Source organism: Seriola aureovittata, chromosome 16 (assembly GCF_021018895.1).
Source record: "Seriola aureovittata isolate HTS-2021-v1 ecotype China chromosome 16, ASM2101889v1, whole genome shotgun sequence".
Classification (NCBI taxonomy): Eukaryota; Metazoa; Chordata; class Actinopteri; order Carangiformes; family Carangidae; genus Seriola; species Seriola aureovittata.
This window is the reverse complement of record NC_079379.1, coordinates 1900502-1922308: the sequence shown is the minus strand read 5'-3', so window position 1 is coordinate 1922308 and position 21807 is coordinate 1900502. Positions and strand designations below refer to the sequence as shown.

The following is a 21807-nucleotide window of genomic DNA, read 5'->3' as shown; positions in this document are numbered from 1 at the left end:
CTCTTCTGTTGAGATGTCACACACAGTAAATTATCTCATCCATGAAGTGTTTTGATTTAGTTTGTGTATATGTCTTTTTACATAAATGAACTCGAACCAAGCTCAAGGCACAGATTGTTGAAATGGGAGGAGGACCAAAGTCGGCTGGCCAAATCCTCCAGGGGACAGAGAGGGAAACAAGTGTGAAACCTGTTCACACCTGCCATTCACGTATCTCCAGTCAGGTCTGTTGTCAATGGGTTTGTGTGTGTGAGAAAGAGAGAGAGGCAGGGGAGTCCCCATAGACTCCCATGTTAAACTGTCCAATAAAGGTGTACAGCCTGGTACAAAAACAGTTTTGGTCTCTAGAACTAGTTTCTTCCTTCATGATGACTATTTATATAACTCTGTTGACATTTTATTAAGGAAAAGTTATGGAGAATTGAGGGTGTGGCCTCTTTGAGTGACAGGTGGTTATGCTTGCTGCAAACCAGCATGCACCGAAGTCTCAGCTCCACATACGAAAGCTCTGGGGTTGTGTTGCATCTGGACAGACAAACAGTGGTGAATACAATATGATAATGAATTACAGTGTTACTGACCTTGTTGTCTTTGCTAGCAGCTGCTGTTCAATTAAAATCTCCATTTTAATGCTACAACTGTCTTTGCTGTCCCTCAGTCGTAGTATTTTCTGCAGCTAATCAACTGCAGGGTAGACAATCTATTTCCTGTTTACGCCGTCTCCGGCATGCCCAGTGTATGTGAAGGTCATGTGTTTTCAAGTGTGTTAATGTGGACAGAGATCGTTTTTCATTTTAAAATGCTGTTTTAAAACGAAAACCTAAGATGCTTCTCAACACCTGAACTTAGACCTAACTTTTAATACCAGCTCCGAACAGAGCCTTAGCCGAGCTCGGTGGGGTGCACCCTTTTATTCTGTTGCTAATCAAGGCGTTCGGCATATGTCTTGGTCATTTAATAGCTGCTACAGCCACAAGGCGTCGCCAGCATTAAATCCACCAGATCTCAAAAATATGAAATAAAAATAAAAATTCTACCAGTACTACTTGTAACAGACGACACAGCCACTCCCCCTGTCAAGACAGTGACAAGCTCTTGGTTTAAAGCAAACTAAGTGCTTTAATAAATGTTTTTGTTTCAGACTCTGGGTCAGTTTGGGATAAGTTCAGAAATCTTTACACGGCATTTTGTTCTCAGCTGTAATTCACCCCTCTGACTGGCATTGTCTCACAGGAGCTACTGGATGTATCATGGAACCTTAAGCCGCCAGCAGAAGTCACTGCTCCTCCTTCTTCCATGCTGCTGCTTTAATGTAGCTTCAGACCAACTTGTGCTCGTGGTTTGGCTGTTGGCTTTTGTAGTGAAATCACTCCATATTTGGTTCCTAGCATCAGTTTAGTCAACTAATAGCGAGGAAATGGTTGACTCATCTTGGAGACCAGCCAAGACAGAACTCACAATACTCCAGACAGAAAACCACCAACACTGGGAGTGCATGTATCCAGAGCAGAGATTGGGCCCTTGAGCAAAGATTAAAAAATGAAAGCTTTCCGCACTTGGCCAAGCTTCAATTTTTTGCAGAAACATTTAAACAAAGTGTAACTTTGAACGAACGTCACAGAACCGGCTCCCGGTCACCAGGGCCGGGTGCTCCTATATTCCTGCTTCTGCTTCACCCACTGGGCGGTGTAGCAGTGCTCTCCTACAGTCCACGACCAGCCTCGCAGGCTCCTGTCGCTTTCCTTCTCCAACAGGTGTCTATGGTTTAATAACACGCCCCCTGCTGGACCCTGCGGACTGTCCGACGCACTGGTCTCCTCAGCATCTGTATCCAGCTGTGTCTCTCTGCTGTTTAAGGAGGTCTCGCTGCAGAGGCCATCCTTCTTGGATGAGGGAGGCTGGAACCTGGCAGAGGGGAGAGTACAGGCTCAGAGGAAGAAGGATAAGGATGAAGGTACAAACATGTCGCCTAAAAGTTCAAATAAAATGTGGTGCATAATCACCCAAAGTGTAGACATATGTGACTGACAACTCTCAACTCCAGTCCTCCTGACTGACAGAACTGGTCATTAGATAGTAACGTTTTGTTTTGAACAACCACCTTAATGGTTAAGTTGTGGTTTGGTTTTGGTCCAGCTGCATCACATCTATTATTAAATTGTATAATAGTATATAATTAAAAAGCAAGTTAAAAAAATATCAAAAATACTCCTTTGCCTCTCAGCCAGTCTGAAGGGGCATGTCTGAGTTTAACTGACAGCAGCTGGAGGCATCAGTTTTTGGGTGACAGCAGCTGGAGAGGCGGATCTGTTTGACTGACGGCAGCTGGGTGGGCGTGTCTGTATTTGACTGACAGCGGCTGGAGGCGTCAGTTTTTGAGTGACAGCAGCTGAGTGGGCGTGTCTGTGTTTGACTAAACATTCACAGGTGTCACCAGGAGCATGTGTGTTTGATTGTTGGTCATAGTTACTTAAGTGCATATGTCACCTCCTGTGTGAGCCTCTACAACCTATGGTTACTCACAGCATGCTACAGTCCTATTTACATGTATCATAGAACCATAATTCCGACTTTAAGTTTCTGACCAGACGACCAGTTTCTGGTGAGGACAGGCTCCTTTAACCTCCTAAGACCCGAACTCTTGCATGGCGTGCATTTTTAATTTCTCTTTGCTATTTAGGCTGATTGGGACCTGAGAAAAATGATGTCCACATATGAGGACATTAGTTTTAAATTTCGATTACTGAGTGGCAGTATAATATCCTCATATGTGGTCACCAGGCCCTTGTTGAGAAAAAGTTAGTATTGTGGTCTAGAGAACCCAAAATGTGAGATCCACATATGTGGACGCCAGGTCCTAGGAGGTTAAGCAGTTTATGCGTTTGGGCCACAGATGTCTGCACGTAGGGTGAGTCGCTGTGAACCGCCTCGTTCGCTGTCATGCTTGTTAACCTCCCTGACAATGAACAGTTAAACGTCTAGTGCAGTAGTGTAAATACCTGCTTAGTGGTGTGTGAATACTGGCCAACCTGTGTGTGTCTGTGTATCCCAGTGCGTATGACTGATCCACCACTGGTCTCATACCTGAGGAGGCACAAGGTACTAACACATGAGGAAGGAGAGCAGAGCTGCCTGGCTGTACTGCACCTGACTCTAGTAATGTGCAATTCACCCAGGGAAGGTTTAATGGCAACGTTCAGCATCTTTAAATTTCCACTCAAAAAACACAGGTTAGTATTAAGCAATATCTGATTATGACAACTCATTAAAGAGATAGTTCACCCAAAAATGAATGTCTTGTAATTTATACTTTACACACACTGTCATCAAGGAAACTTTTTGAGATAATGAGGCTAATACTGGACTTGTTAAGCTGACTGAGCAAACAGTTGTTTGACTATAAACACAAACACACTCACCAAGCACTTTATTAGGAACACCTGATCACCTGTTTATTTGACAATCACCTAATTATCCAGTCACATGGCAGCAGTTTATTGTATAACCTCCTGCAGATCCAGGTGAGGAGCTGCAGTTAATGAGGAGAAACATGATCTCAGTGACTTTGACTGTGACATGATTGTTGGTCTGAGTGTTTCTCAAACTGCTGATCTCCTGGATTTTCACACTCAGTCTCTAGAGTTTTTACTCAGAGTGGAGCAACAAAAAAAGCATCCAGTGAGCAGCATCTCTGTGTCGATGAGAGAGGTCAGAGGTCAGAGGAGAACGGACAGACTGGTTGGAGCTGACAGAAAGACTACAGTCACTCAGATAACCACTCTTTTACAACTGTGCTGAGCAGAAAAGCTTCAGAGTGAAAAGCACGTCCAACCTTCAACAGCAGAGACCACGTCAGGTTCCACTTCCTGTCACCCAGACCAGAAACCCGAGGCTGCAGTGGACACAGACTCACCAACACTGGACAGTTGAAGACCTGGTCTGATGGATCTGGATTTGTGCTGAGGCAGCAGATGGTAGAGTCAGAGTCTGAATCCATGGACCAACCTGCCTGGTGTCAACAGTCCAGGCTGGTGGTGGTGGTGTGATGGTGTGGGGAATGTTTTCTTCTTAATACCAATAAATCATGGTCTGAATGTCTCAGTCTATCTGAGTATTGTTGCTGAACATGTTCATCCTTCATGACCACAGTTCACCATCTTCTAATGGCTCCTTCCAGTAGGATCATGCTCCATGTCACAAACTGCTTTCATCAACATGACAGTGAGTTCAGTGAACCTTAGCAGTAGAACAAGAGATTGGCAGCACTAATGTACAGCTGACAGATCAGCAGCAATGATGTGATGCATCATGTCAACATGGTGCAGAGTCTCAGAGGAAAGTTTCAACATCTGGAGGATCTATGGCATGAAGAACTGAGGACCTACCCAGCGTTAGTGTGCTGTTCCTAATAAAGTGCTCACTGAGTGTATTTGATGCTATCTTCAATATTTTGCGATGCCATGAAAATATAAATCTATATACAATATGTATTGAACAGATCCGTGTTTAGCTGTCAGAGTTGGATCAGGGATACTGTGGGATCCACATGCAGGAACAGGAGTTTAACGGAGTTTATTTACATAAGTATATTACCACATGACAGCTGTTTAATATGCTGCAACCACTTCAGCACTGGGTCATGCTTTATCAGCATTCATTCAGGATATTAGTTTTAAATAGACGTGCCGGGGTCAACACTCATTCTGACCTACACAGGTTCTTTGTACAGGTCGATGTTAGAAATAATCCGTCAGCACTGACATGGGTGGGAGGGAAGTGTAAGAACAGGACACAAGGAAATACACGGGCACGAGAAGACGGATTTACCCCAGGTCAGCCACTCCAAACAACATCAGCTGACTCTGTAAGAGTGGACGGTGACAGTTCCATTATAGAGTGAACTATTTCTTTAAATCAATCCAGGCTGATGGGCGCAGTCGAGACTTACGTTACATCATGACTGTAACCATAGAAGCATGATGAAATAAAAAATAATAATAAATAATAAATGGATAGTTAGACTTCGGCTGGTTTGAAAGTCGGTATGTTAAAGCTGCTGTCTTTGTTAAATTAACTCAAGGTCCACTCACTCCCATTTCTGGAGCTTTCTACCACATCTCAGTCTTCCTCAGGTGGCATGTACGACCACTTGTTATGATGTGACTGATGTTCCCATAACTGAAGATGCCTGAAGAAGACTGGTAGGTGTCTGAAAGCTCCAACAAAGCTAGTAAGTGGTTGTTGAGTTAAGATTATTTTGTCGTCCAAATAAATTCCAACAGATAATAATTATGCCAAAGTTCTTGCACACAGTAAAGTCGTATTAAAATGTCCTGCACACTGTCAAACATCTGCACACACTTTATTAACATCATCCTTTGAACATCTGGAGAGTATCTGAGGACAGTGTGTACAGGTGATCCACCGTCAGCATGTAATCAAGCATCATTTTCAACGAGACCACTGAACCTTACCTAGCAGGTGTGAGTCCAGCAGTCCAACAGCTCTGCTGTCCAGGTGCCGACTGTACAGGCTGCATCTGGCAACTAGACCCTGTTGGCTACCAGAGAGATGGCAACAACCAGCAAGGAGGATGAGAAGAAAACCGAAAAAACACAGAGCAGGGTGAAACAGAGAGAGGACAGGAGTACAAGGAGGGATGGAAGTGCAAGCCAAAGGACAGTCAGGTAAGACAACAGTGAGAAAAGAAAGAACAAAGGAAAAAAAGGACATAATTACAAATTAGAACAAAAGAGAAAAAAAAACATACAGGGTGTTTCTATAAAACCAAACATGAGAAATAAAAAGCCACAGAATGGAAATAAGACTCTGGAACAGAATGTGCAGCCTTATCTTATACCAACCAGTTTGTTTGGTTAACACTAATGTATTTGTGTGACAGTTGTGTGACAAAAAGCGACCTCACATTTGCAGTTTTGTGGCACATGTTTTAATTGGTTCTAAAAAAAGGCAAAGCAGATTAGACAGAGCTGTCACGTTTTAAAAAGGCTTGAAGGAGCCTCGCCTTGTCTGAGCCAAATAATCATTGTAACAACAGCCGACTCCCGTTCTCCACGTCACAGAGACAGGCTCTGTCAAACTAAGACACCACAGCCACTCCTTTAAAGGGAAAAGTCAATGGTGCCAGTTAGAGGCAGGTCAATGGAAGCCCAGTTGGGATCTATTGAGGGAACTGTATTAGCAGTTGATGATGACAGTGAAAAGAAGAGACAGAGCATTCATCACAGGGGCAGAAGAAGATCAGTGGGGTGGAATGGTGAACAAAAAAAATGAAGGGAAGGGAAAGAGAGAGAAAGAGACAGTGTTTAGAAAGCTGTGGCTGAGCAGAACAAATAACAGGAGAGAGCAAGAGTCTTTGTGCTTCACACAATAAGAGACTAATGAGAGGAATGTAGCATGGATCTGCCAAGTGGGGCAGAACTGGCACTGAGACCGGCCCTCTGCACACTGTAAGGCCCCCCCCCCACTGTGCAGCCACAACACCTCATTTGCAACGGCTGTTCAAAGTAACACATACAGCATTTCAACATCGATAAATCACAGCACACGCAAGCAGGTATCACATGGAGCAGCGCAATGACTAAAGCCCAGTGACCCGGGGCGACCAGGAGGCCATCCATGGGTGATTTAACTTGTGTTTATTTGTATGCAGGCACTCAGGGCTCAGACAGGATCTGATCGAGCCTTGGACCATGACGACTGAGGAGTCAGTGTCGGCACCAAGCTTTTCTCTGTAGTACACCAGAGGCTGACAAGATCAAAATCAAGCCTGAGGTAGACTCTGAGAGGAACTTATTCTTCTTTTCATTGGAACTACTTCCTTCCAAAGAAATGGTCTCATAAAAACCGTCAGATGAAATCTGAACAGTCTTGGTCCCCAGAAGATAAATCGTACTGAATGTAGCAATCACCTAATTTTCCAGTAGGGTTTGGCGATATGGGCTATAAATAATATCTTGGCATGTTTAGTCTGTATCATGATACATCATATTTATCTGGATATTTTGAAATCTCCTCTAAAGCATTTCATGAATCAGACCAGTATGATGACCAGACGCTGAATCTGTATATCACACGACTCAGCCGCGAGGTGTGACATGCGCAGTGTGTCGCTCTAACCTGTAAACATTTGCTTCAAAATGAAAACCAAGTTGTTCTGCTGCCACCACGCACACACACCACACATCCAGCGTGTTCCTGGCCTTAGACAGCTTGCCTATGTACCTCTCGGTGCCACTGAAACTTTGTGGGGATTGTGGTTAAGATTTATATTAAGGCATTCGTTGTGTCTGTTGCCAAGTCTGAGTTGAAAACCAAAACTGATTTGACCCACACGTAGGAAAGTATGGTTTGTTAGTGCCATCAGGAACAGGGGTGCTGCTTCCTGTGTTGTTTGTCTTTTAGTGCCAGTGAGGGTAGAGTTTTTTCATTTTTGTTTTTGCTTTAGAGTGTCTGAGAAATAGAGCTCTTATTTAGCTAGAGTCCTCTTTTTGCACATATATCTGTTATTACTGTGTACAGTAGAGCATTGAAGAGATGCTAATCTGTTCCCCTGTATACTGGGTCTTTTTTGTACAGAGAAAACAACAATAAATTCTACCTTGAACACTAAAATGAATCCACTGAATATTCAGGGGATTTAAGAAAACACTTCAGTGACAGTAGGATGGTGCAGAGACAATGAGACTGGTGTGAAATACCAGCCAACACACTGTACAGACTGCATTTCCACTTGAGCGGATCCCACCCCAGAGTTACATGAGGCTTGTACAGATACAGATCAAGCTGTAACACCCGTGAGGTCAGAGGGACTGGAGGTGTGCTGTGTCTTACCTGCTGCGTTTTGCCCTGCAGCGCTCTACGAGAGGGGACTGTGGGCTCTGGTCCCTGTTGGCCCCAAGGGCAGACGTTGGGGCGGCTCGAAGGGGCACCCTGCTGGGGGAGGATCCCACACTGAGGGAGTGCGAGCACTGGGAGGATACCGACCGCTGGGGGGAGTGAGGAGGAGCAAATGGCCAGGGAAGAGCCCTCTGCTCCTGACGTACCACTGCACAGGAAAGTGAGAAGATGCAATCAGCTGACATCAGTGACCTACGCTGCAGTTATTTTTGTCTAGTATCAACTGACAGGCGATGATTAGTGGACACACATCTTATTAATGACTAACTAGTCCAGCGATTTAGTAATGCACTGCTAAAAAGCTGGAAGACCTTGAACAGACAGGTAAGAGACAGGAGGGTAAAACTGAAGCAGCAGAGGCTGAAATATTCCCACTCTCTCTTTTTGTCCCTTGTACGGGTCTAACTCTTAAAACACTGGATCCTGATGCATCTCTACAGCGTCTTTTGTTCAACCCTCCATGCTTGTTAAATATTCACCCTGATGGTATTATGTAGGTTATTTTTGTCAGACTTTGGAAAACTCCCAAGAGCCACAGAAAACAGTAAACCAAGGTCTTGATGGTGGAGTAACTACACGTCAATGAGAAATAAATAACCTGCCTAACAATTTGCAATTTCATTCATGCTTGTTCCATTTCCCTGGTATTCTCCTTCCATTGCCCTTTCCTCCATACAATAATGCAGGTAAAGATATGAAGTTCAGTGCCTTGTCTCCTTTACAATTAAAAATGATGTACCAACAAGGAACTAAACAAGTAATTACTGTATTTAATTGCAAGGTTTATGAAAAACAAAAATATCTGAATATTTTCCTCATACTGCAGCAAATAACAACAAAAAAAAAAACAACTGTTTACCTTCTCTCTCCATTATAGAGTAGGGTTTGATCTCTCCGTCCGGCTTTTTTAGGGGAACCTTTCTCAGTTGGGCAGCTGTGGAGGAGAACACACTCAGAGCAGAACAGAAACACAGAACACGACAGGGTCTCTTCCCTCCTGAAACACAGCCCTACATACCGTCCTCTACAAACTATATCTTAACAGCATTTCCTCTGCCAGGACTGTGACATTATCTAGTGGTGAAGGTTGGGATACTGGTGGTGAAAGCTCAAAGGGAGGATCCACTCGAAAACACAATTTACATACTGGTCTTGAGATCTTCAACAGCTCAGAGCAGGTCTGTTCACACAACCTGAAAATCAAACTGGACCATGTGTCATAAAGACAAGACAGGCCGTGGGAAATAGTTGTTCTTCAGTCACTTGAGCAGTGTAAGATCACCAGAGTCCAGTATTCAGATTCTGTTAAGAAGTGGATTTGTAGCCTTAACATGCTGTTTTAGTCTTAATCACATTCACTGTGGTGCCTTTGATAAAAATAAATGAAACTCTGGTTAAAATGATTGGCAGCCTCCATCTTACATGGGCCATGGGGTTAGTACCAATGTTTCTTACATTTACAACATGTCTCAGACGTTCACTAGCTTCATTACACGCTGTATTTGTTAAAAAAAAAAAAACAACTTTTCCACCATCTTCTTCCACTGCATCTCTAAAAGCTTTGACTACATTGGTCAAGTGATCTCTCTAGCTTACAGTCACTACAAAACATGTCCAAGAGTACCAAGCAGTACAGCAGACACCAAGTACAACACAACCATTATTATTATGAGTGTTATTATTATGAAATAATATCAATAGTAATATCAGGCACTGCCAAGATGGCGACAGTGGAGCAGCTCACTCTGAGCTTGCTAAATGCTAAAGGAATGCTAAAGGAATTTGGGATGTTAATAATTAATCATTTTACGGTTAACCGACAATAAGAATTTTGACTGATTAATAATATCAGTTAAACAATTAAAAAATATACATATATGAGCGACAATCCCCCTCATTGGATACTAATAATCTTGACCGGTGGAAAGCTAATCAGATGCACTTCCTGAAGCTGGCCACTCTAATGAGGTGCCATCTCTGCATTCCTGGGACATTGGTACCATCTGAGCGGGTATTCTCCGCATCTGGTCTCACAGTTATCGGACTACGCACCAGACTAACTCCTCAGCATGTTGACATGTTGCTATTTCTGAACAAACACCAGTAGACAAGCTGTCCACTATGCTGAGGACTGAGGTAGACCTGGCCTGTTTATTTTATTTTGAGGTCTGAAAAATGCAATTACAAGTTTAAGTTTTGTTCACCTGTTGGCTGTTTTTGATCATTAATTAGCCGAGAGCGGAGGAAGAGGTTTTCCTTACAGCGCTCTCTGCACTGGAGGATTCAATGTGTTTTCCTTTTGTTAAACTGTTTATACATTAGAAAGTTTAGCTACTATTTGCCATTTATTTTAAGTTATAAAATATTTTCCGACACAGGGAGTCTAGGCTATTATGCCAGTTCTGCACGTGTAAAAATAAGCCCCATTTTATGAAAAGAACATTTGTATTGGTATTCCATTCTAAATAGTACATTCTAATATTGTCGGTTAATGGTTAATGGTTAGTTAATGAGCGTTGGCTATCGGTCTGAAAAAAAATTCAAAACAGGCATCCCCAAAAGGAATACCATGACATCTTTTCTATGCTGTCTTACAGACTGTGGTATTTAAAAAGCTCCTATTCCAGCACCAATATGAGACAGTGGGTGTGCCTGTCTCTGCAGGGCTGCAGCTGTACCTATGGCCTTGGACTGGCTGTGTTTTGTAGGGAGCAAGCTGCAGACAGACCCTGGTTCCGGTTTTGTGCAATTTTTAAAATCCAGGCTAATGGCATGCATTACAAAATGCAGTGTAGACACTGGTATAGAGGCTACCAATCTTCTTAACAATGGTTTTATTGTTTAGAGTGATTACACTAATGTGGTTTATTGATGGCAGAGTGTCACACAAAGCACCTTAAATTGACTTTAACAAACTGACGGACATTCAGAGACACTGGAGGGTCAGGAAACAGGCAGGTATTCTCCTGTCGGTCAAGTGGTCTGTGGGGGTTTGAGGTGGTCTACAGGTTGTGGCTCTCTGTGGATACTCTCTGACAGCTACGACAGTAGGTTGAATATATGATATGCTGCATAATATATATTGTACCTATAAAGGTAGGTAGATAAATACATGTGATGGGAAAGAGGAACTGAAACTGACTGAAAAATTAAGAGGAAGAAGATAAATGAGACCAGGAGCATCATACGTATAACATGGACCTAATTATGGGACAAAGGAAGGGGTACAAGATGCTGGGGACACATGAGAAAAGAAGAGAGAGAAAAGTCCTTACAAAAAGCTGTACATCCCCTGATCCGTCAGAGGAGAGGAGGGTGAGCCTGGGAGAGTTTGGTGAAACAAAAGATTTTGGAATTGGAATAAAAGCAGATCAGTACTTTGGGGTCGAGTCCCCTTTCTTCAGACTTGTATCTCTCTAATGAGGGTGGGTTCTTTTTTTTTTTTTTTTCCCACAACAAAAAGATGAATTTGCTGTGATGCAAAAAGCAAGAATTCACTTTGAAGCTGTAGCATGCAAAAGATGTCATGTAACTGAACTCAAGAACATATGCACAAAAGTATGTGGAGCAGTTCTGCAGAACAAAGGTAAGAAGCAGTTAAAGCAGATTTAGGGTGGATGTAATAATACCAAGAGCGCTGGCCGATCACAGGTTCAGCAAGTAAGGATGTCATGTCTGAAGCCACCCACTTGCCCACATCTTTTAGCTCATGTTATCATACAGAAGAAAAACAAAGACATAATCCCTTTCACAACAACAAAAACCACAGCAATAGGGTCAGAGTAGTGAAAAAATTACCTTCTCTGTTGAGGAAGAAGCCCTCAAACACCACGAAGTTATTGACCTGGACAGAATAAAAACAAAGACAAGCATGACACAAACTGTTAGTAAAAGGTTGATGAAGAAGGTAAGAAAGTACAACAACACAGAGGGTATTACTCACTCAGTTTGTGTCTGTAACCTTGTGTGTTCAGCCTAATCCCCCTGTCTTTTTATGCTTTTACGCTGGTGACAGGAATAATATTTTCAGGTTGTCTGTCCATCCATACATACATCCCATTCTCGTGGACATGATAACTCAGTAATGTCTTCATGGAATATTGGGCACAAATATTCACTAGGACTTAAGAATGAACTGATTAGATTTTGTTGGTCAAAGGGCAAGATCACATGACCTCACAAAATGTGGTTTTGGCTTTGTTAGAGCAACATCTGTGCACTGCGTTGAAGGAACTTCCTTCAAATTTGGCACAAACGTCCACTTGGACTCAAGGATGAACTGATTAGATTTTTGTGGTGAAAGGTCAAGGTCAGTGTGCCCGCCGAAAACACTTTTTAGCTATAAGTTGAGACTTCACACAGCAATTATGACAAACCTTCACACAAATGAGGTGGTAATTCTAGTTGGAGGGGTTAGGCTGTTTTAGGGAGTGTACAATTCACTGAGCTTGTTGTACAGGTGTGGTAAGCAGTGAGTTTCCCATAGCCATCAACATGATCAAGGCAAGCTGCCACAAAACAGGACAGACAGTAGCCCCTTTTCTGGCAGAGACACTGTGCCAACTCCCTTTTACACCTTTCCTTGAACTTGAGCTGGTCTTGAGTAAACACCGCAGTTCCTCTAATGACCACTAAAGTCTGACTCCAACTTTACAGCAGAAATAAACATGTTTACGGCGTGGTACAAAAACAGTCTTGGTCTCTATAGCTAATTTCCTCCATGACAACTGTTTATATAAGTCACCTGTTTACATTTTATTAAGGCTTAGGGGTGGACTTAGACACTGCCAAGATGGCAACGGTAGAGCAGCTCACTCTGAGCTATAAGACTGCTCTTCAGAAACCTGTGGGTGACGTTACAGAGGCTACATCCATCTTTATTTAAAGTCTATGTGAATGTGGCTCCTGAAACTGATGAGGTGATCAGCTGGTGGTTTCACTAAAGAGTAAGCACTAAGAGTAGCACTAAAATCTGACTGTTGGAACTACAAAAACACTTTGATCATACCGTGGTGTAGTGGAGCTTCTTCCCTCACAAATGATCTTTGACAAGTACAAGTATGCAAGTATTTGACAAGAGCCATTTTGGCCTGAACAGGTTAAACAGGTTATCAAAATGAGTCTACTGGGCGACAGTTAATGTGACAGGAACCTGGTCAAACGTTAGAAGCTGCTACCTGAATGTGTTGGACAGTGATCATTGCTAATAAGAAAGAGTGTTGGAGCTTACCTACTCTGTATATTTTGACAACCTAGACATCAGAATTCAGAGTCAGTTGCCCCTGGGTGCCCACATATTTTTCACATTCACACATTTTCATAAACAAAAAATTGTTGAGTTCAGCCAACAGCCAAAATGCTGAGCCAATACCAATTCATTAAAATATGCCTGGATATACTGACCCTTTTGATCAGCTTGGGATATCTATAGTTTTTATGTGACGTGGGTCCTCACACCCAACACACATTTGAAACCTTTGCTAGAGCTGAATCACAAACTTTAAACCTTTAGCTACAGGCTAAACAAGCTAGGAAGCAACTGAACCAAACATGCTGACCCGTTATTCAACAGTTTAAAACAAGTTAGGAAGAATACATTAACCTATTAACCTCATAAAACTACCACAGTTAGCAGCCAACAGTGACTTACTGTACATACATTTAAAGGATATAAAGAATGTGATGTGACTTCTAGGTGCATTCACAGCATTACCAAGCAAAACTGATGGCAGCCTATTCAAAATACTGTTGTCCATAAACTAGCCAACCATTTGAACGTCAACATGATCCTGAACATAACTTTGCCTTTTTCAGGACAACACAATATTTTCCAGGTCATTTTACTTTTCTCTCATTTTCCATGACTGGAAAACTGGTCAACTGTTTAACAGGTTTTCCAGGATGCATGGGAACCCTTGAACACTCATTGAACCTTCCTCTACATTTCAGCCTAATGTTCAAGTGTGCACATAGAACACCTCATACTGTAACAGGCAGGTGAAATTTGCTGAGCACCTACACGCCGCCTAGAGGATGATCCTGATCATTTTAATTAGGAGTTTTACAAGTTTACATCTGTGCTAACAGCAGTCCACATCTTCTTCTGCAGACTATGTTTTTTGCCATTTTATTGACACCAAATGTTTGCTATACAGCACAAGATACTGACAAATCAGGGGCTGCAAGTCAAAAACTCAACAGCTGTTTCCAAGGTCAAGAATGAACTTCAAATCTTAGCCACTTCTTTAAAAGAATAAGAAAAAGCACCACTAGGTTGTGATGTGTTTTGTCTTTTTAAATTTATCTATGGCTCGATTTACTGTCTTCACATTAACATGGCAGTATCACACAGAGTTAATCAGACCTCTTCTGGACGAGCAGCAAGTGTTGACCAGGTAAGGAGGAAAAGGGTGACACTTTTGCCACCTCACAGAAAGCTCTGCCCTAGATCGCATCAACTGCCTGCAGCAAATGAACGAGCCCAGAGTTAATCTTATGTCATAAAGATGAGGTTTCCAGGAACAGAATCACAACCTTGGTGTTCCTGCCTTTGCAGTTCATGGCTAATTACAGACCAACTGTACTAGATATTAGTGATGTAGAGAATTCTGCTAAATGAGCTAGTAGTGTTTATTGGCCCATTTACACTGCACTCAGAAAGTTTTCCCACTTTCACATTTTGTTATGTTGCAGACTTAATGATGAGAAAAATATTCCCCTCATCAATTGCAACATAACGTGAGCAAACTGACAAGTCTGAAGACTTTCACAATTTCACTTAGTACGTGTTTGTGTTTTGATCACAGTAATCATGAAAAGCTTGATAAAAAAACTAATAACTAGGCCAAAACTGAATTTTATTCAGACACTTTACTGTGACACTAGACTCTTGACTCTAGCTCAGGTTTCACTAATTTCTCTGGACCATCTGAAAAGTTTCTCCACCTTGACTGGAGTCCATCTGTGCTAGGCTGATTGGACATGATGTAGAAAGGCACACGCCTGTCTATATCAGGTCTCACAGCTGACAATGCAGATCAGAGTAGAAACCATGCAGAGGAAGGAACTGCTGCAGAGCTCAGAGACAGGGTTGTGTTGAGGCTGTCTGAGAGTCCAGACGAAGCCTCTCCTCAGGGACAGTTTGTAGAGAAGCAGCTAAAGGACTCTGAGACTGAGAGAAACCACATTCTCTGGTCTAATTAAACCAGGGCTGAAGTGTTTGGTGTCAGCTCTGAGAGTCAGGTCTGGAGGAAACCAGGCACCACTCATCACCTGAACAACACCATCCAAACAGTGAAGCATGGTGGAGGCAGCATCAGGCTGCGGGGGGGACAGTGGGACTGAACAGAGTACAGAGAGATCCTTAATGAAAACCTGGTCCAGAGTTCAGGACCTGAGACTGGGCTGAAGGTTCACCTTCCAACAGGACAATGACTTCAAGCTCACAGCCAGGACAACACAGGAGAGGCTGAGAGACAACTCTGTGAATGTCCCTGAGTGGACCAGCCAGAGTCCTGACCTGAACCCAGTCCAACATCTGGAGAGACCTGAAACTGTCTGTACACCGACTGTCACCATCCAGATGTGCAAAGCTTGAGACATCAGAGCCAAAAAGACTGGAGGCTGTAATCACTGCTTCAACTAAGTCTTGAGTAAAGTGTCTGAATACTTATGTCAATGTGATATTTCAATTTTACTTTTTAATAAATTTGCAAAAATGTCTAAAAGTCTGTTTTCTCTTTGTCGTCATGGAGAACTGAGTGACGACTAATGAGGGAAAAATGGATTTAAATGATTTTAGCGTAAAGCTGTAACATGATGTGAGCAAAGTAAAAGGTCTGAAGACTTTCAACTTGTCATTTGTGTTAAATTGTGATGTATGAAAAATGGTCAAAAACGTGTTTGGTGAGGTCACAGTGACCTTTGACCACCAAATTCTCATCAGTTCATCCTTGAGCCCAAGTGAATGTTTGTGGCAGGTGTAATTAAATTCCCTCGGGCCGTTCCTGACATATCTTATTCACAAGAATGTGAGATCACACCAGGTCAAACCACGGTGTCTTGTTGAATGTTTGAAGCTTTTGTCTAATGGACATCTATTTAGATAGATGGATGGATGGATAAATGGATAGATACATAGATACTTGATTTATCCCCTAGGGGAAATTCATGTGTCCATTAGCTCATTGTTGTTAATAATAATAATTTATGTTGGTAAGTTGTGCTCACATTGCTCTAACATCGGGAGCTAAGTCAGGGCTAAATAAACCTGAAACCTTTTCAGTACAGAGAGAGAGAGTCAGCATTGGCACAACCACTAACACTGTGTAGATGAGCTTGAGCACCAGTTTTTTTGTTTTTTTTCTCCACTTTTTATGTGTGAAAACTATGTTCAACAAAATATGGATCATAGTTTGAAAACATGTCTGGAGAGAAACTTTAAACACTCACAGTGACAGATCTACTTCCAAACAGCCAAAACTGAAGGAAAGAGGCGGGGGATGGCAGTGTCTATATATAACTGTATTAAGTGGAGCAATCACACTGAAAGTCACATGAAAGAAAAGATTTTCACACTGTCAGATTAAAGCGTGTGTCATTTTCTCTGTGTCACCAGAGCCCCAGAGGAAATATATGAATATATTAAAGAGACGTCATCTGTAGAAGTGGAAGTTGGACAGACTTGTTTTAGTACAGTGTGCAGTAGATAGGAGAGAATTAACCATTCACACACTGATAGCATGATAGGAGAGTGGAGACTGTACCTGTGGAACACTTTGTGTCAGGCAGTAGTGCTTCGCCAGGAAAGACAGGAGTTTGGGAGAGGGTCTGTCATACGCCATCAGCACCGGCTCTAAATTCTTGTGCTACAGCAGAAAAAGAGAAAACATGCAACCACTGATAAACAGCACATGAAAATGAACCGTCGGCATCATCGGCACTTATACGCTACACTGGTACATTTTTCAACAATCCAGCTGTGAAATTCACTATTTCAGACAACCAGGATTCCTGAAACCCCGTTCTCTGTCAGAATCATAAATGAAGGTGACTGACAGCTGGAGCACTAGAAGGACAGGAAACTTGGGTTGAATTATCAGGACAAAAGACGGGAACTTTCACACCTCTGTACAGCTGGTGCATTACTGTGTTTCACTGAACACCCAACATGTAGTTGCTGATTAGTGTTTGGTCATTTGTAATATGGATACAAACAGGAGGCTGACCAGTGAGGTGATGCTGAGAGTTTCCCTCATTTCCCAGATCATAAGTGCTTCATCTGAATTCACAAGGTGTGCGCCATTATTCCTCTCTCTATACCAGAAGGTTCTCAACCTGCCTTTGACTGTGGTCACGTGGAGCAGCTACTTTAGCCTTTAAATGTGTTGAACTAGAATGTTGAAAAAACTAAAAAACTAGGAAAACTAAATCATGATGTGTCAGACATGAAGTAGAGATGAAACAGTTACTGGTTTCACGCTTGAAATGCCAGACGGTTAGTATCACTGTTTAAATTTTAATTGTCACTATAACCATGGTCGATTCCAGTGGTTAATTTAACTCATGTTAGGTTCTATACCGCATCAGCCAGCAACAGTCTCGCAGACACATGCGCAGCAAGCAAAGTGGGTTTGTTTTGTGTCAGTCAATATAACATGGCAGAAGGCAGGGACAGCTCCTCGGAAGGGTTTTCACCCTTCCATAACCTTTTCACACTAAAGTTAGTGGGTGTAAGAGTTTTTTTTCCCCAAACGTGGGTAAACCCACTTAAAAAGGCAACTACTTTTACAGCTGAGTTTGCCTTTCTGTTCGGATCGATGTCACACGATCCACAGAGCGCACACACAGATACAGCAGAGAAAGAGTGATCTACTAGCTGCCATACAAAGTGGATAAAACTGGGTTGGTGCTCCTGTCAGTGTCGGAGCCTCCGTGTGAGACACTTTGATCTGAGATTGTGTGTTTTCAAACTTATCTCGGGGCTGCAGCTCACTCTTTCATCCCTGAGCAGTGTAGCTGCAGCGTTTCTGGTTTAACAGCACCATGCTGGACAGGTGACAGGTGTGTTTACAGTGTCTGTGCTCTGAAAGACATCACAGCATGGAAAATAATAACAATAATAATAAGACATTTGCTTTTCCCTTGTTTACAGAGTGAGCATGCAGCAGGCAGACCTAGTGCTGCTACTGGTCCCTTGTCCTCATCTGAGACACAGATGTATTATTTCAATGTTTAGGTACATACATTCACTTGGTGAACTGATTTCAAGTTGTGTGTTATTACTTTTTGAAAAACTTCAGCACATTTTAACAATACCGCAATAATATTGATAACCGTGAAAATTTTGGTCACTATAATTGTGATATTAAATTTTTATACCGTTTCATCTCTAATTCAAATGGATAATATCAACCTAAAATACTGTGAAATTATCCCTGAGACCCAGAGGGTTTTTCTATGTAGAGGAACACTGGAGACAGATAAATTGGCCTGATCAACACATGCACATAGTTTTATAAACTATTAAAATACTGATATCAGTATGGGTCAGGCTGTAAAGCTTTCACACAGGTCAGCCTCCTTTTGCAACCTCATCATGCATGAATGCAGTCACAGCAAAAATGTTTCATCACATTTGTCTTGGCAAGCGATCAAGCTGTTGATGTTGTTGAACTGAGGAGCCTGGAAAGAGGTGACTGTAATAACACCCTCCACTACACTGAGTCTGGTCTGTAGTAATTTGCCCCTGAGAGAGGAAGGCTTCACCTGCAACACGAAATCAAACAGCTCCAATCCGTAGCCATGTCGCTGCAAGTTCTCTGCTATGTAGAAATCCAAAACACACAACGGCTCCGCCTCGACGTGCACACCCTGTCGGTCCTGTGGAGGTAAAACAACAAGCACACCTGTACAGCTGATAAAGGAGGTTCAAATAAATATAAAATTAGTGAAACATGCAGAATTATAGCTGGCCTGCAAAGACAGAAGTTTGAAAAAAAAAAAAAAAAAGAAGCCCATTAAAAAAATTAAAAAAAATAGGTGACTCACAAGCAGAAATAACTTCTTGTAGCCGACCTTGAGAAATCCCACAACAACACCACGTCCTCTGTAATTAAGAGAGAGGAGGGGCAGTGAGTTTGTAGAGTGAAGTGCATTGAGTAAGACTTTGTGCTCTGACTGACTTTTCACTCATCAACCTTGTTTTCCATTTGGGTGATTTGAGGTGAACTGCTGCCATGAGCATTAAACAGTGTCCTGTATGTCTCAACATTACAGTACATGCATTGTGACCACAGTATGACTCAACACTGGTGAACTGAGCAGGGCTGCCTGAAGAGCCCAGCCAGTCCAGAGACAAACAGTGGAAAGTGTGTGTGTGAGTGGGAAGGATGTGATATGTACCCGTTTCTCTCTCCATCCTTCAGCAGGTAGAGCTGATGCTTCTGGGACTGCAGCTTGGAAGCACTGGTTATAGGTGCTGTGAGCTGTTGGGCCTGTGGAGAGCAACCAAGCACACTGCCGATGAGTCCATAAGTAGAAACAGAACTATCACAAAAGGCTGGGTATCGTTTGAACATTTTCAACATTAGTGCACGTATCAAAACAGTGCTTTTACACACAACATCAACACCAAAATTAAGCAGCTGCTTGCTGCTCAAAATGAGGTAATGAGAGCAGTAAAAACAAACTTACCCACACAGCAAAATAAATCCAGTCCATACTAGGGCTATATGTTTGTTTTCTTCTGGCTCAGAATACACCCAGTTTCACGGCCCAATTCTGGCCCATTTACAGCATGATTGTGAGATGTTACGTCCACATTTGGACCAATTCTGGCGCACACACAGAAACCCTTCCAGCTGTCAGACAATACTGGAGGATAACAGCCAGAATCTGCCCAGATGTGGAAGTGTATGGGCCAGACTCGGGCTGAGGACCCAGGCATATGTTGAGCCAGAAGTTTAATTTTGCTATTTTGGTCTGTTCTAACAGAGCCTAAACCGTTATGGGTGACGGTGACATTTAGTGTTTCATATTTGTAGCAAAGCAGGTACCAAAACTTTTTCAGCTTTCAGACACAAGACCAACATCAAAATTAAGCATCAAAATTAATTCTTGCAATAGCACCTCAACAAATCAAGATAAATTAAAGGCGACACCAATTTGAAGTGTCTCAGGCAGGTGTTGTTCCTCCATGTGTCTTCAAAACAGCTTCACTGCTCCAAGTCTATGAACTCTACTGGAGGATCAACACCATTCTTCTTAAAGATATTCCCTCAAATGGTGTTTTAACACGTTACTCCAAAATCTCCCATAGTTCCCCTGCACTGAGATATGATGACTGTGAAGGTCATAGCATATGATTCACATCATTCTCATAAGACCATCACTGACCACTCGTGACCTGTGGATGGGGACACTGTCATCCTGGAGGAGACCCCTCTCATCAGGATAGAGATGCTTCATAGGATAAAGGTGATCATTCAGAACAACTTCATATTGATTTGCAGTGACCCTCCAAGCCATGCCAGCCCCCACCCCTCACCATAGGGGTCCAGCATTCAGGCCTGTACAGTTCTCTTGCTGTATGCTACACATGACCTTTCCCACCTGTGGAGAACACTGTGAAGAGCTCATCTGACCAGATCACCTTTGATCCATATCTTTGTAAACCACCACCACTTTCTACTTCTGTGGTCACTGACTCAGTGACTATTATCATATATACCTTTTAGAATAGTCACTGACTCAGTGACTATTCTTATAGGTATATATAAGAATAGTCACAGAAGTAGAAAGTGGTGGTGGTCTACAATAAGTTTGCACAAACAAATAGAAAACATTAAATCATACGAATAACTCCCACACCTCCAGAAACCCACCTTTGCTGAGGCTCTCCCAAGTTCATCAATAACTGTGGCTATATGGGCTTGAAGATCTGGCCTGCAAGGATTAACACAGTAGCATGAAATTTGATGAAACAAGGAGTGGCTCAATTAGGCATCACTGTCAAACAGCAGGGAGCAAAAAATGTGAAGACACAGCAAAGGATTCACCAAAGCAACATTTGAATTGTATTTTACTTGTGCACATTTACATAAGGGACCGCTTTAATTGGCAGATTTCTGGATGGAGTTTGGTGTTACATTCTCTGTATAAAGGGGATCCAGACAAGGTACTCTATGTTGGTAAGTGCACTGTAACATGCTAACAACAAAGAGAAAAGGAATCACATCGTCTAACTTACCTTCCTGCTGATTTACGACCTGCAACAAGAGTCTGGTCCAAGATCGAGACCCTCTCGGTGAATAACTGGTTAATATCAAAAGGAAACTCCATAATAGCACTCAGCCTGATTAGCTCGACAGCTATATGCTAAGATCTAGCAGCGAACCCCAGTAGCAGAGTTCCAGCAGGTGCTTAGCTAGCTAGCTGGCTGGCTGGCTAACGGGGCTGTGGGCTATCTCACTCACCAAGCTGAACGGTTAGCGCAAAAACAACAGCTAGCTGCTACCAGTCCGAAGACAACAAAACTTCAACATTGACACTAAGCAACGCTGCTGTAGCAGTTACAACAACAGGCGCACGCTAATTACACTGTCACTGCAGCTCCATTGTGTCTATGGTTGAGAGTCACTCCCCGGCAACAAAAACCGTAATGTCTGTAAAAGAGACAGCACCGAGCTGCACTGTACCCAGAGAACCCGTGTGACGTTGATTAATTGATTATTTAATTATGTCTGAAAATGGCTCCGACTTAAACCTGAACCCGTATTGGACAATAATTACATCGTCATCCAACTTTTACTTGCCATATAATTTTACAACAATTGATCCGGAACATGTTCGTCGTAGTGTTACGGTAAAATGAATGAAAGCAGCAGG

The 21807-nt window shown here is 42.5% G+C and overlaps 1 protein-coding gene across 8 annotated transcripts; it reads right to left on the bottom strand.

Moving 5' to 3' along the window:
• Nucleotides 1-1095: 1095 nt before the first annotated feature.
• On the bottom strand, nt 1096-21617 carry atat1 (alpha tubulin acetyltransferase 1). Of its 8 annotated transcripts, XM_056398909.1 has the most exons (13): nt 21170-21617; nt 20805-20865; nt 19324-19415; nt 18970-19027; nt 18688-18801; nt 16686-16787; nt 11719-11764; nt 11196-11241; nt 8780-8854; nt 7855-8068; nt 5475-5560; nt 3000-3084; nt 1669-1905 (listed from the first exon to the last, which is right to left on the bottom strand). In XM_056398909.1, exons 1-13 carry the CDS (start codon nt 21259-21261, stop codon nt 1819-1821), a joined length of 1158 nt encoding a protein of 385 aa, XP_056254884.1. In that variant the 5' UTR covers nt 21262-21617; the 3' UTR covers nt 1669-1818. The 8 variants fall into 8 exon arrangements, with proteins under 8 accessions (XP_056254883.1, XP_056254882.1, XP_056254884.1 ...); XM_056398908.1 differs by lacking the exon at nt 3000-3084 and having other exon boundaries at nt 1096-1905; nt 21170-21616; XM_056398907.1 differs by lacking the exon at nt 11196-11241 and having other exon boundaries at nt 1096-1905; nt 21170-21610.
• Between the last annotated feature and the right edge of the window lie 190 nt (nt 21618-21807).

Bases quoted from the DNA above. Each gene is read 5' to 3' on its own strand.
- atat1 (XM_056398907.1), bottom strand. From the start codon at position 21,261: ATGGAGTTTCCTTTTGATATTAACCAGTTATTCACCGAGAGGGTCTCG. The intron at 18,802-18,969 runs GTGAGTCACCTA...TTACCTCCACAG, and splicing joins ACAAGAAGTTATTTCTGCTT to GACCGACAGGGTGTGCACGT. The intron at 1,906-2,999 runs GTATTTACACTA...CCCCTCTGCCAG, and splicing joins ATTCACACACCACTAAGCAG to GTTCCAGCCTCCCTCATCCA.